General features: G+C 44.9%; 1 protein-coding gene across 1 annotated transcript in view; it reads right to left on the bottom strand.

Annotated features, from left to right (window-relative positions):
• M6PR (mannose-6-phosphate receptor, cation dependent) overlaps positions 1–14,813 on the bottom strand; it is a 108,999-nt gene that overhangs the window by 49,058 nt on the left and 45,128 nt on the right. Inside the window, exons 3-6 of the mRNA XM_086932988.1 lie at positions 12,610–12,779; positions 12,222–12,331; positions 3,448–3,578; positions 2,942–3,068 (exon numbers count right to left, since the gene is read on the bottom strand). Coding sequence (XP_086789114.1) covers positions 2,942–3,068; positions 3,448–3,578; positions 12,222–12,331; positions 12,610–12,779 — 538 coding nt within the window. The remainder of the gene's footprint in view (positions 1–2,941; positions 3,069–3,447; positions 3,579–12,221; positions 12,332–12,609; positions 12,780–14,813) is intronic.

Genomic DNA, 14,813 nt, shown 5'->3' with positions numbered 1-14,813 from the left:
AGACAAGGAACTTCTCAACAGCACTTTAGGCAAATTTTGATTTTCCCCGAGAGAACCCCAACAGTAGTAGGTTTGACTCGTCTTTTGGAATCTTCTTTGAAATGGTTCTTTAGAGGAGGATGTCAGTTCCTCTGAAGATGCCTACTTTTCTGGCACCTTTGATTTTGAAGTGCTGGTCAGTTCAATTGCTGCCAGTACAAGTGATCAGGAAAGCCATTTTAAGAACCAGTACCAGAGACTGGTGGAAAACGAGTTCCCCAGATACATGATGGCTTCACTGAAAACAGGGATGTCTGTTGTCAAACATATTGTGTCAGTAAGCCCACCCCGATACCAGGTGTTGGTTTTATTAATACAAGCACTCAGAGGGTACCTTAGAGGTGCCCCCTGAAAACCTACCAACTACTGAGTGCCAGTTGACTGGTATTAGCCAACCTGCCACTGGAGACAAGTTTATGTCCCCCAGGTGTGTGGGCCTTTGTTCTGTGAAGGTCAGGAACAAAGGCTGCTCGGGCAAACAATGTTTACACTTCGTCCCACAGGATAGCTGCAAATTAGTATTCCAACCCAGGGAGCTTCAAAGAGCCCACCGTCTTTGGGATGCAAATCTGACTTTCCTCACAGAAGAGGATGTCAACTGCCCTTGACCAGGGCCCTGTTTGGCACCTGGGCAAGGCAGGAAATTAGTAGTCAGAGTGGTGTGTTCACTTTCAGGCTAGTTCCACCCCTATGGTGGGCTACCTGAAGTGAATTTGAAATTTCCGAGTCTACCATCTTTGTGATGGCATACTAAGGAATATTGGGACATGGTATGCCCACTTCCCACTGGATATGGTCATGTAAGTGCTGTAGAGAACCCAACGATAGGTAGCCCATTGGCTACTACCCTACACTCATTAAAAGCCCCCTAAATTCAGTATTTGAGAAAGTACCTGGCACCAGAGAATCAGATCCTACCGGCCTGAAAGAAAAAGGCGGATATGAAGAGATGCAAGAACAGAAGAACCAGTAACTGACTTAGCGCCAACCCATGAGCCTATCTGCTGAGTGACAATTGTGCCAAAAGAGGACTTGTCCTGCAGCTGCTGCATCTACAAAGCCTGGCGAGAACTGCCAGCACTCCAAGAACCAGGAACTCCTGTGGAATAGCGGAACTGCTCCCCTGCATCTTACAGCTATAAGGACGTGAAAACATGATGCCAGAAGGCACCACTGCACCAGACCGCTTAGCCCTAGCGGAATGGGCCATCGGTGCCAAAGTGATCCCCAAAGCTTCCTGACCTGAATCCCACCTTGGGTTTTCCCACTGTGAACTTCTTGATCCGCCTGCAGCCTCTGTTTGTAGGCAGCCTCTACCGCAATCGCTCCCGGTGACAAAAACCTAATGCCACCTCTGCACCCATCGCCCCTGGCCTGTGGAGAAAAGGAACAAAGAAGTCCTTGTGTGTCTGAGCAACAGGAGGGCTAAGCCCCTATGTTGGTTCAGCCAGACTAGCCTCCCAGTCAAAACATGCAGCCTTTTTTCACAAAGACCGATCTTCATGGACTAACATGAAGCACTCTACGCTGTATTGCACCACTGCACCCGGTCGCCCTAGTGCCACTGGAAGTGACCTGCTGGGGCTGTCTTGGACCTTGCCTCATACTCACCTTAAGTCCAGGAGGTTGGTCTTATGAGTCATTGTACTCTACCTGTATGCCATATTTGTTTTTCATCCCATAGGTCAACATTCAAACGTCTGAAAAATGCACCAACGACTATCTCGAAATGTACTTACCTGATCGTATTGAATCTAGTGCCTAAATATATATAAAAGATATGTGTTATTTTTATAAATTGGTGTGGATCCCCTATTGAGTCGTGTGCATCATTTATTGACTGCGTGTGCATCATTTATTGACTGCGTGTCTATTTTGCAGATGTCCAAACCACCTCTCTGATAAGCCTAAGGCTGCTCGACCACACTACCCCATAGAAGAGCGCCTAGGGATTGCTAGAGCACGCCTTTGCCCACTAGTAAGGAAATGCCTGGACCCTTTGCACAATATTCCTCTTTTTTTGGTATATCATAGAAAAAGCCAGCTTCCTACAAAGCACTGAACAACTATAGATTAACATACATCAACCCCCGCCTCAGCTTCCACCAACCTTCCTGTGATACACCTCCGTCTCCCTTTCTCACATCCGCCAAAGCAGCAGTGGATGACCCTCCTTCTCCTACCCCGCTGAAGCCCTGGAACATCCCCCCCCCCCTCCATCTCCGGACTGAACCGTCCCTACAGGAGTTCAGAAGGGGACTTAAGATCTGGCTATTCAACTGATTCCACCCGAGCAGCTTGATGGCTGGGAATTATTCAATCATGTGAATCTACAAAATGGAAAACGCTGGAGATTATTATATTAACTCTACACATATTTTTAGGGCATCACTCGCCCTTCCAAACCACCAAATACTCCTTCCTAGTAGGAACATCTGAATCCTTATAAGACAAAGGCGGGGGAAGTTGCAGAGAACGAGGAATTCACAAAAGGGTAGAGAGAAAGTTGAGACATACCATGCGGGCTGAAAGAGTGAGGGAAAGTAACACGAGAAGAGTAAGGGCAAATCAGTTGGGCAGCAAAAAAGTCAAAATGATGAGCATAGATGATGGGAATACATAACAATAGATGAAGTAGAACAAGAGTCAGAAGGACAGAGTGAAGATACATGAAAGGCAATAGAGACACAGATAGGGCAATGAGAAAGTAAATGAGGGCACAGTAGCGGGAAGGAGGACAGGAAGAGGGAGAAGGAGAGACAAGATATGCACAAAGGAAAAGTTGAGGAATTGGAGGGGGTGGGAAGTCTGCATAAAAAAAGACCAGCTGAATAAAAAAAGCAGTATACACAGTTGATGTTTACTACATCTGCACCTAAAATGTATACCCCTATATACATACGGCCATGAGGTTGCCCAGGTCCTGCCAAAAGCTGTAGTTGGGGATCTGCTCCATCCCCTTGGCTCCAACGACTAGGCGTTGGTACAGAAAGCCTACAATGAGGTACAACGCAACCAGCGAGACAAACCTATGGAGAGAGAGAGAGAAAGACGGGTGTTAACAAAACAAAAATCAAGGGAAAGGTAACACAGTCAGGGCGAATGGCAGGGAAAAAGGACCTTTGCATGACAAATGAAGGGCAAGATGGGAGTCTTGACAGGAAGTGAGCAAAAATTAGCGTTAACTTCGGATCACGAGTTGGAGCTTGAAGGTTTTTGTACGGGGGAAAGACAGGACAAGATGATGATTCAAACACAGGAACAAAGGTTTCGGTCTAGCACCCAAGAAGTAACAGGCATGGTGGATGGGCCCTAATAAAGAAAATAATTAAGCAGAATTCACACATGCACGGCTATTGCAGTAGGGAACCAGAGTCAAACATTTACATTTGTATGTAACAAACTCACACTATGAGTAAAATAGAGCCCACGCTCAGCCGCACGTCCACAGGTGGGCAGGCCACACTGCTGTCCATCTCAAACAAATAGAAACAGTCCTCGACCTTGCCTCGCTCTTCATTCAATATCATGAAGTTGTCCTAGAAAGAAAGAGAATCACAACAGCAGTGCAAGAGAACTAGTGGCAGGACAAAACAACAGACTAGCACACTACTGTCATCTGCTATTCACAGGGCACTGGGATGCATAGGCCCAGTCAACCGTACTTGCAAAAGAAGCAGCTAGCACTGTAGATTCAATGGGGAGATTGCCCTTATGGCCACTATCACAGACTCCCTATATACAGTTATGGGGCATCTCTGAAGTAAGAATATAATTTATACTTAAAATACTAAAACACATAAAATTAAATGAACAATGCTGAAGGGCAAGCAGTTGGAAACTCTGGTACACTATGGCAATGCAGCCAAAAACAAGAAAATCAAGGATAAAGATGTCAATGTGGCCCTCAGTCTAAGTAGTAAACATCCCTCGCAAGCTTCAGCTACGTATGGCAGCTGATTACTCCCCAGAGCTGAGCTGTAGGGTGTGATTTTAATTTTATTTTTTGCTGGGGAAGGGCTTCCCTTGTCCAATGTGGGCCTTACTCGAGAGTATGCTGCCTTTCATAATTCATTATGATACCAACAAGTTTGCAAATCTTTTTTTCTTTTAAACGTTTTACATTCATTACAGGGAGAGAAAGCCCTTGCATGCCTGTGGAGACCTGTGCTGCCTATCCTGTGTTACTCTCCTGGTGGTTTGTCACTTTCCTCAGCATGTTCAGAAATCATTCAAGTCCAGAGAAGGCCCTCTATGTTTTATGGCTTGGGACTCCAGTGATGAAGTTGGAGTTCATGGGGCAACATCCAATGTTTTATCAGAGACTGGCAAACGCACTCTCTACAACGTTGGTGGGACTAGAGGTGAAGGCAACATTATTAGTGGGGAATGAACAGGCCTTTGTACCCATTATCTTCTGGGAGAACGGCCTAACGGCCTCACCAGTGTAATGGTCTGCCAGTCTATTTTTGTTAAAAATTCTTTACCGCCCTATGTGGCCCCTTTCAGAAGCTCTCCCTAGTGAGGGGAACTGGGGCTGCGAGCGGCTGATGTGTACACGAACGTGCCATCTGGATTCCCAATTTTAGCAGCATTGTGAATATTGCATTTGGAGCGTTTTTAACATTTTTTTAAAATTGCTTGAAGTTCATCTTTGGGGGCTTTAAAATGAAGGGGAATTGATACCTTAGGCACTCTGACACCTTAACACCTCTCATTCTCTTTTAATTCCGCCCTACCGCTCCTCAGCCGACACTCGGCGGCGGTGGGCGCCATCTTGAGTGAGGCAGGCGGGGAGAGCGCTCTAGTCGCGCCCTACTCCCACCCTCTTATCTCCCTATATAATGTGCAAAGCAGCCAGACGGCGCAGCGGGCGCGCCGGATACGCGCCTAAGCCAAGCCCGTCTGCGCCCGTCCGCGCCAGGACCGCGCCGGGCGTGGGCCATGCTGCTCCTACATCCCCAGTACTCAGGTACGACTCTTCCGCGCTGCTTTCTATGCGCCCCACCTTACCTAGTCCTTCCTGTTGTGTTCATTCCTTTTCTGACCACCTCTGGGGCCCTTTCAACTGCCGATCATGTGGTTGGTCATCCTCCAGCCCCGTCAGCCCTATTCCTCCCCTTCCCCCTCTCCCTCGTCATAAGACAACCTCCTTTAATAGTGGCCTCATCAACGCCAGATCCTTAGCGCGTCACGGACAAGACATCCATGATCTTATTATATCAGCCGATCTTGATGCCTTATTCATTACTGAATCTTGGTTGCATGATGCCTCAAACCCCGATCTTGCTACCGCCCTCCCCCCTGATTTCACCATCTTCAGGCGGGATAGACCCATTGGTCGGGGAGGCGGGCTGGCCATCATTGTAAAGAAAGCACTCAAGTGCCATACATTCGACCTGGCCTCCTTCAAGGATTGTGAGTCCCTGGGATTTGTTATCCAAACCAGTTCTTCCTCCGCCTTTTCAGGAGCACTCGTCTATCGCCCCCCCGGAAACGCCACCCCATTCTTGGACTCCCTTGATGAAACTTTGGCAGCTCTTCTTACTCATTACCCCACCTTCACCCTCTTTGGGGACTTCAATCTTCGTTTGGAATCCGGTACTGACCCCCACACTCTCAACTTCCGCCACTCCCTTGAGATTTTTGGTCTCTCCCAATTAGTCTCCCATCCTACCCATTGTGCCGGGCACACCTTGGACGGCATTTGCACAAACTTGACTTCCCTAGATGTTTCTATCCCTTTGCCACAAATATGGACAGATCACTGTCTCATTCCTTTCTCCATCAATACCAAAACCTTGTCCCCTCCCCCCATTAAACACTCTCACACCCCCTTCCCTGTCAATTGGAAGAAGGTAGCTGAGTACATCAAACTTAATCCACAACCGGCTGTCCGCCCCCCTCCCATCATGGGTGACGCTTCACTAGATTCCACAAACTTCCATCTGTGGATTGACAGAGTAGTCTCTGTCAATTCAAAATCTGTTACTCAAAAACCAGTCCGAGGAAAAAAGAAACCCAATGCCCCCTGGTATACTCCGGCCCTCACTGATTGTCACCTTAAGTGTAGGCTTTTGGAGAGAGAATGGAGAAAAACCTATGATCCTACGTCCAGATCTATATACATTCTCCAGAGAAAACAATATATTTCTAATATAAAAAAAGCAAAAAAGGCATTCTTCACTTTAGCAATAGACTCAGCTAAACAGAAACAACAAACGATTTTCAATATCGTAAAATCTTTTACTCATCCCAAAGCACTGGCACTTGAAATCCCCCCCTCACAAACTCTCTGCGATCAAATCGCTGATTTCTTTGAGGAGAAAATTAATAATATTCATAAGGACTTCCCCCCCCTTACCCATTCCAACCCAAGAGCCTGACACAACTATTCCCTCACTAAATCAATTCACAACAGTCTCCCTACTGCAAACGCAAAAAGCTATCCTGGCCTGCAAATCAGGTGCCCCTGACTCCTGCCCCCAGTCATCCTGCACCATCTTATCGAGTCCGTCAATCCTCTAATCAATGCGATTGTGAATGAATCCCTCAACTCCGGTATTGTTCCTACTGAGTGGAAGAAGGCCATAGTCAAGCCCCTCATGAAAAAGCAAAATAAATCCCCTACTGATTTGTCTAATATGCGCCCAATTTCCCTTCTCCCTGCGCTAGGCAAAATCACAGAACAACTAGTCCATGAGGAATTAAAAAATTTTGTGGAAAATAAACGTATCCTGCACCCACAGCAATCCGGCTTTCGCCCCGGCCACTCCACAGAAACCGCTTTGATTGAGTTGTCAGACACCATCAAGTTCTTGCAGGATGAGGGCAGGCAGGCTGTCCTCATCCTGCTCGACTTAACCGCGGCCTTCGACACCATCTCACATGCTATTCTAATTAATAGAATGCGTGAGATTGGTGTCTCGGGTTCCGCGCTTGCTTGGATAACTTCATTTCTGTCCAACCGCTCTCAAACGGTCTCCTTAGGCCCCTTTCTTTCTGGCGAACGATCCATCATCTCAGGGGTGCCCCAGGGTTCCATCCGGAGCCCTCTCTTTTTTAATGTATACATGGCCCCCCTTCTCACGTTGATCGAGTCACATGGGATTCTGGTGACATCCTACGCTGACGACACCCAGCTTGTCGTCACTATCGACAAAAGACTCCCTGATGCTGCCATCAGATTCCAAAATTGCCTGTCAGAAGTCTTTTCCTGGCTCAACCTGAATCATGTAAAATGCAACAGCGCCAAAACAGAAATAATACCCCTAGGTAAAGGCACACTCTTTTCCCCCAAAGACTGGTGGCCTCATAACTCCGAAGCACCACCGAGCGCGGTCGTTTCAGCCCGCAATCTGGGCGTTCAATTTGACGCTTCCCTCAGCTTCGATGAGCATGTGCGCATTACCGCAGGGCGCTGTTTCAGCCTGATCAGGCAATTAAAGACATTTTTTAATTTTCTGCCTATTTCAGCCAGGAAATCAGTCGCGGTGGCGCTTATCCTCTCCCGGCTGGATTATTGTAACGGCCTCTTAGCAGGCATCAAGAAATCCTCTCTTAAAAAACTACAAAGTGTTCAACATGCAGCTGCTAGGCTTGTTTTGAAACTCCCCCGCAGGTCCTCGGCCTCTGCAGCCCTCAACGCCCTCCATTGGCTGCCCCTCCACAAGAGAATCTTATTCAAGCTTCTAGTTACTGTCTTTAAAGCTACCAGGTGCACGGGTCCATCCTACCTGACCAAGCGCTTCCAGCGTTACATTCCAACTCGCTGTTTGAGGTCATCAGGCGCTAACTTCATCTCTGAACCCCGAATAAAATTAAAATCCAAGGGCGGAAAGACCTTTTCGTTTCTGGCTGCTAGGGCATGGAACCGTCTCCCCCCCAACCTTAGGCATGCTCCCTCAGAAAGCCTTTTCAGGAAATCCCTGAAAACTTGGATTTACTCTCAATCTGACTCCTCAGTTCTCGCAGCTATCTGATCCACGCCCCCCCATAGTCGACCTTCTGTGTGCTCAGCGCCAAGATGCTCCCTCCGGAGCGAAAGTAGCGCTTTACAAATGCCAATAAATATCAAATATCAAAATATCAAATGTGAGGGAAATGTATGGGATGTATATGCAGGTCTTTATTTCTGGTGGAATGTTTGGACTCTGTATTTAACAGGGTGCATGGTGATACCAGTTTCAACTTTACCAGTGTGTGACAATATGAAATGGTTGAAGGCTCTGTGAGAGAGCTACCAAACAGTTGTAGAGATATGCACACTTTAATCCCCAGTCCACTGGCTTCAGTGTGTGTCCCTGAACCTATGGGCACACTGAGTAATGTACAAATCGGATGACCTTATAAAAAGTCGAGTGCATTCTGGTATACTTTCACCAGAAGAACACAAAGTTCCCAAAAGGAATGGCCAAGGGGTTGTGGCCTTCAGGGAGATGTGCCCTGGCATTTGGTGCAGCCCCTTGATGGGACACTTTTACTAGCCAGGCTATAGGTAGGAACGTGAAGTTTTATGAAAGGTCGGCATGTATGGAGAGGTTTTGTGGCAGCTGAACAAACCTCGTAAAAACTGCAACACCAAAATCTAGAACTTAATCTGCGCTTTGCAAGCAAAGATACAGTTGACTTAGACAAATAGCAAAGTGAACTGTAATCCCTTTTACAAGTATAGTTTGCGAGAGGTTAAAAACAGCTATATGGTATGCAAATACATAGTAAAGGACTTATGCGACTTTGCAACATCGTCCCGATTTAACATTTTGACATCGATCTTTCGGTCTGTAAAGCTGGAAATGGTAATTGCGAAGCAGGGTTTAAGCTAATGTTGCCCAAAGCCTCTAGCGCTTAGTGTATACGTGCTATAACACCACTTAGGACAAGATCTCACTACAAAACAGCTAGAGTTCGGTTTTCTTTTTGGCTAGTGCTACTCTCTGTACAGAATTATGGTTAGAGTTTATTAAACAATTTTCATAATACAAAAATGTTAGTACTTACTAAAGGGTAGCCTTGTTTTGTGGTATTGCTGTGTTAACAGTCTTCTAAGCATCTACATCTTTCTACCTCCTTAAGTAAGGCTTGGGCTGGTCTGCCCCATTACAACTAAAAGTCCACTGCTAAATAGTGGTACTTTGCCATTTCAGTTAAAAGTTCAACAGTATCAAGGCATCAGAACACAAATGGTTAATGACTCCATTTATTACAAATGTAGAGCAGTATTAGCTGAATTGCTTAAAATCCCACGAACCCGGAGTCACATCACGGTTTTGTTTAACTTCACAGAATTTAGAATACTTCTTAATTCTGGTGTCCGTGTTCTAATTCTCAGTGCATTTCTGGCATTTAATGGCCTTCTTTGGGAGTACAACAACGTTAATTCCCTTTGGCAATTATGAAATACTCCTATTTTCAACCAACAAAGATACAAATTTTACATATGATAATGTTGCAATCGAGTCATAAAAGGTAATTGAGGACATAGAGCCTGACATCTAACTGTGTACATAATAGTCTACAAAATTTGTGTTCACTATCCATGCTCCGTTCACTATGACATAATTTATTTAAAGTTAACCTTTAACTACAAACTACATGTATGGTTTGATAGAAAAATACTTCAATATTTCTTACTCTTGAGCATTAACCTTCAAGCACGGATTGATCAGTGTGCAAAAGAAGTTTCATGGTCTAGTCTTGATCTCCTTAGTGTTATGCATAATTTTTTTTTATTGTTGAATCCAATAAATTAGAACTGATTCTTCAGCTCAGCCAACATGTTTTATCCAACAGACGACTTTATCAGGGTTGAAAGTCTCAATAATCAGTCAAGTATCTGGCTTTGAGCCCATTTAGTCTCGAACATTAAATAGACCTACTTGAAACATTGTCCATTTTAAGATGGCGATGATTTACGGCACCCCCGTGGGCAATTAACACAGACTTCCGAGTCTCCGAAAAATCTGCAGCGGAGATGATTTGGGGCATCAACATGGGCTATTTAAACGAAGCGGTACGTGGATACATTCCATACCGTCTTCGCTTGGCAGGAGGTCGCCCTATGTCGATTTGCAGCCACATTAAGGTAAGGAGGCACCGTACATTTGGTCTTGAAGTTATAATCTTTAACTGGGCACAATCCCCCCTGCGTGGGGGGTTTGTACTTAATCTATATAATGTTGTTTGGGGACTCGTGTTTTAGTACACAATTGTGTGTTGGTTCCTTGCTCTTCATTTGGGCACTGTGATGAGTTGGAGGTACCACATCTTAGCTCTGCCATGTACAGAGTTGGGATGTATGTGACGAAGATGCTGAATGCAGTATCATTGGCTTCATTTACCACAGTCATTAAATCTGAATGTGCAGTGTTACGCTTCCACCGGTGGTGATACACCATACCTAAATCAAAATTGTGATGGTTTCAAGACAATTGGAGACTGTAACCTGCGGCAAGTGCTTCATTTTTTCAAAGCGATGTTGAATTATCAGGCTAATATTAGGGAGGATATTATGCCTTTATCAACATAGGAAATTTTAATTATATTCTGATTTGATAAACCCATATTGTGTCCCTGACAATATAGGGTAGTTTTATTAAATTTGTGGACCTGCCATATTGAGTATGGTTTCCCTTATAGGCTAAATGAGAAACTGCCCTATTCTACTGTTTGCCCACCTTATTGTGGTGAGGCGCTCTCTTGAATAATATACACAGAGGGTATCATGCCTGGGACTCTTGCTTTGCCCAATAGGAAGTAACTATCCTGGCCCTATTAAGCAAGTAACTTCACATCGCTTTCTATTATAACATGGTCAAATTATCTTAGTAGGACTTAATGTTTATATTATTTAACCTCTTTCTTGGTACAGTGTATAGCGGATATGAGCTTTGTATAATCCTGCCTGTAACACATACCCACTGTGGCAACTCCGATGTTCACTTCTCTCTAGGAGTATCCGCTCTTTTTGCTCAAATGGTGGGTATTTCTTGATGATATGCAGGCAATGACTCTCCCCTCATTTGTCTCTTGGGTATAGCTTGCTTTTTTCCTCTGTTGGCTTTATTCTGGCTATTTACTTCAGGCTACACACTATTTTTGTAATTAATATATTGTTCCCTTTATATCTTTTGCTGTCTACATATGAGGAGATATTATGCTACCTCATATACTCTATCTCAAATGCTTTTTGTATTCCTCTCTGATCTGTACTCCATTTTAGTCTATCTTTTTTTAAGTTTGTTTGTAGATGGTCCACTATGTATATGGAATGTGATGTATGGCTGTTTAAATGTTGTATATTTATGTTAAATTGGGAGGTTGTTTTGAAGTAAGATGCCTGCTAAGTAGTTTTGTATTGTTAAGTACATTTTTGTAGGATTATTAGTTGTAACATTATCCTTGTATATAGCTGTTCTGTCTTCAAGGTCACATATTTTGTACACAATGTGCACTTTTATATCAGTTGAACAGGATTATGAATATTCATGTTTGTATTGTCTTTGTATATCTATATATTTATATGTATGTATATGTTTGTTGAATTTACAGTCCTGAAGAAGTCAGTTACTGGATGAAATGCGTCAGTTGTGGTCTTTTTATGAGAAAAAAATATTTGTTGTGAATAAAGGAAGATACTACTTGAAAAATACCTTGAACACGGACTTGATGTTTTGTGATGTGTCTATCCTTTTCTGTTATTAAGTGGTGCACCTTTGCGATTTATCCAGTTTTTTATAATAATAATGATATATAGTAAATGTATCATCACTGGGCCTGGCAACGTTTAAAAACAGGAATGTGTCTGGTGTAAACTTACTGAAAGTGAAGCACTCTCGGACAATGATAAGCTTCTATTCCCAACACTAAACGTGGTGTAGCTGAGTGGGCATTTCCTTGCGATGTAAAGAGATGTTCTAGAGCATCAAAGTGGAGTTGCTGTATCTTTGAGAAACACCAGCGTTGCTAGATTGCAACTGAAATACTCGCAACCAAAGCTCCTAAAGGACAGAACATGGCCACCATCATCACACTCTAGGCATAAGATATACTAGGCACCAACTAGGTATGATTCCAGACACCATGCACTAAATAAAAGTGTATCAAAGGGAATTAAACTACTTTATCCCATTCCTGAAGTGTCAGGAACATCATCTCAAGTAGTTTCCAGTGTGAGGACTCACCCCTATCGTATTCCGGTTGCAGGAGATCATAACCCTGGCCGTGCGCTCCTCCTGATTGCAGTGGGTATCGTACTTTTCACCTTTTCTGTATATAAGCATTATCCAGTCACCTACAAAAGAATAGAAGGAAAGTTTGGGAAGAGAAAGAGATTGAAGGCAGAGACAAGAACACAACAATGCTGGACTGGATGTAGGGACCTCTAGTTAGTCAGTACCAGTTCACCTTATTGGTGGCAGAGAAGATCACAGAAGAGATCTTAACATACTTATTCCATAGGGGCTTTCATGCCACTGTATGAGATTTTCACACAGTTATTAACCAAGATCAGTTCAGGAATCAAATCTGGGTTCTCATTCAATCTCCTTACAAAAACAAAGAAACACTCACTCCCTTTGATGATGCGGGTATCGTCAATTCTCCCCACTACAGTTTCCTTTCCATTTTTATTGTCAATCTGGACCAAACCGGCTCCTGGCCCAGAAGTGTTGCCAACGGTGCCACACACTGTGAATTTGTAGGTGTAGTCATTGTCAGTTCCATGGATTCTTTGACTGAACCTGAAAGGTAAATAGAATGTGAAAAAACTGGCGTAAGCTGCTACAGGACAGAACCTTATAATGCAGGGGCTTCAAGTAGCTGATTATTTATAAAAGCAGATTAATCACAGTGACAACTAGCAGTCTGGTCTTCGTTTACAGTGAGATCTTTGCAGCAGACCTTGGAAGTCCCTACTACAAATACAGCATAATATAAAGGATAAGACCCATGCTGAAATAATATCAGTAGAAGGAATAAAAAAGCTACTCTTGAGATGAATAACGCTCAGACTTTGCCTTATTCGCTACATAAGTGAATTGACTACACCCCCGGTGCCAAGGGGGATCCGCTTAGATCGTGAATTTTCCCAAATCCTTTTTCTCATGACAGCCATGCTCTCGTAACTGCTGCTTCTAAAAATAGTTCTCGCTCAGCTTTCATAGCGGCCCTTCACATAACTATCCGTACAGTTTACCATGACTCATAAAAGGATTTCACATGATCAAGGAACAATTATTAGTCAACTAGGTGCACAGCCTTTAAGCTAAGTTTCATATCATTCACAGTAAAACTATGCAAAGGGATGGCGAGGTGCTGCCCCTGCGTATAAGCTTTCAAGTGTCTTTGCTACGCACGCATGAGAATGCCACAAAATTGCATGGGATTTATTATGACATGGGTGGGAGTCATTTCAGGGCGCTATACTTTTAACACCTGTGAGGTCCATTTGTTACGCACAAGATAGCCTATTAACTTAAGCTCCTTTTCAAAACTAGTGCACAAGAGCATGAAGCAGGCACCATGGGTCATAAAAGGTTTCTTTCTTCTTCTATTTTCTCTCCAGAAAAAAAGTAATACGTGAGAACAAAAGAAGAGGCGCGGGTTCATGATTGGGCTCTCTTCCAAGTAAGTGTCTTACCACACAATTGTTTCTTTTAACTCTTTCTAAGCACTTTCATGCACTCCAATGACTACGGATTATGTCATATAATTTTCATTTTAGATTGATGCTACTGTTGGGAGCCTTCCGCTGTTTTTTGATGGTTTTCGGGGGAAGAAGGTGCATTTATTAGAAGTCAAGGGCAGAGGTAAATAAATTGGGCTTTGTGATGTTGGAATGAGAGCAATGAGCGTGAAAGAGATTAAAGACTGGGGTTAATTATAGCTCTCCTTTTTAGGTCTCGCACCTGCGATACAGGGCGAAAGCCCTGTTGCAGCGAGACCTATTGCTGTCGGCTCTGCTTACAAGGAGCCAAAAGGGAGACAAGAGATGGGCACACGCAGCATGGCGGAATCGGATCAGGTTACGCGCGTGAACACGCGCTCCGATTCCAGCATGCTGTTGACACTCATAATGGATCAGGACACGCACACAGACACAGACACACGCACACACACACACACATGCAGACACACTGGCACACACACACACGCAGACACACACACACACACGCGCAGACACACGCGCACACGCAGACACACGCGCACACGCAGACACACGCGCACACACCCTCCCCGCCCCCCCCCCCCCACTCACTGGGCTCTTTCCGCTACAGGCTCCGTCACATCACCGGGCACACGCTCTCATGAGAGTGCTCCATGCCTCCATCACACGGGCTACAACACGCGGGGCTCCCTCAACTCACGGGAGCTCCGGACACTGCCGCGCGCTCCATGCCCCAGGCAAAGTTGGCCGCATGCATGCGCAGTGCGTAAGGACAGCGTGTGTGTTCCTGTGAGGTCGCGCGCTGGTCCGACGTGGTGGGCGTCCCTTGTTTTAATATTATTCCGTTGCCCTTGCATTTTGTACTTTCTCGTGGTTTGTGAGGTGCGGGCAGTGGCGTGAGTGCGTGCACTGCCCTGGTCGCGTGAAAAAGAACCGGCGGGGAGAGCACCACTGAGCCGGATGCAAGAGCGGGCAGGAGGAGAGCCAACAATAGGTGAGGGCAGCGGCATGGAGGCGAGCTCAGGAGAGATGCGTGTCAGTGCTGAACCTGAAGGATGGCCCTTTCATGTGATCTGGGAGAATGGATGGACAGAAGGCTCATGATCTC

Source organism: Lissotriton vulgaris, chromosome 7 (assembly GCF_964263255.1).
Source record: "Lissotriton vulgaris chromosome 7, aLisVul1.2, whole genome shotgun sequence".
Classification (NCBI taxonomy): domain Eukaryota; kingdom Metazoa; phylum Chordata; class Amphibia; order Caudata; family Salamandridae; genus Lissotriton; species Lissotriton vulgaris.
The sequence above is the reverse complement of the archived record's forward strand: the minus strand, read 5'-3'. Positions and strand labels throughout refer to the sequence as shown.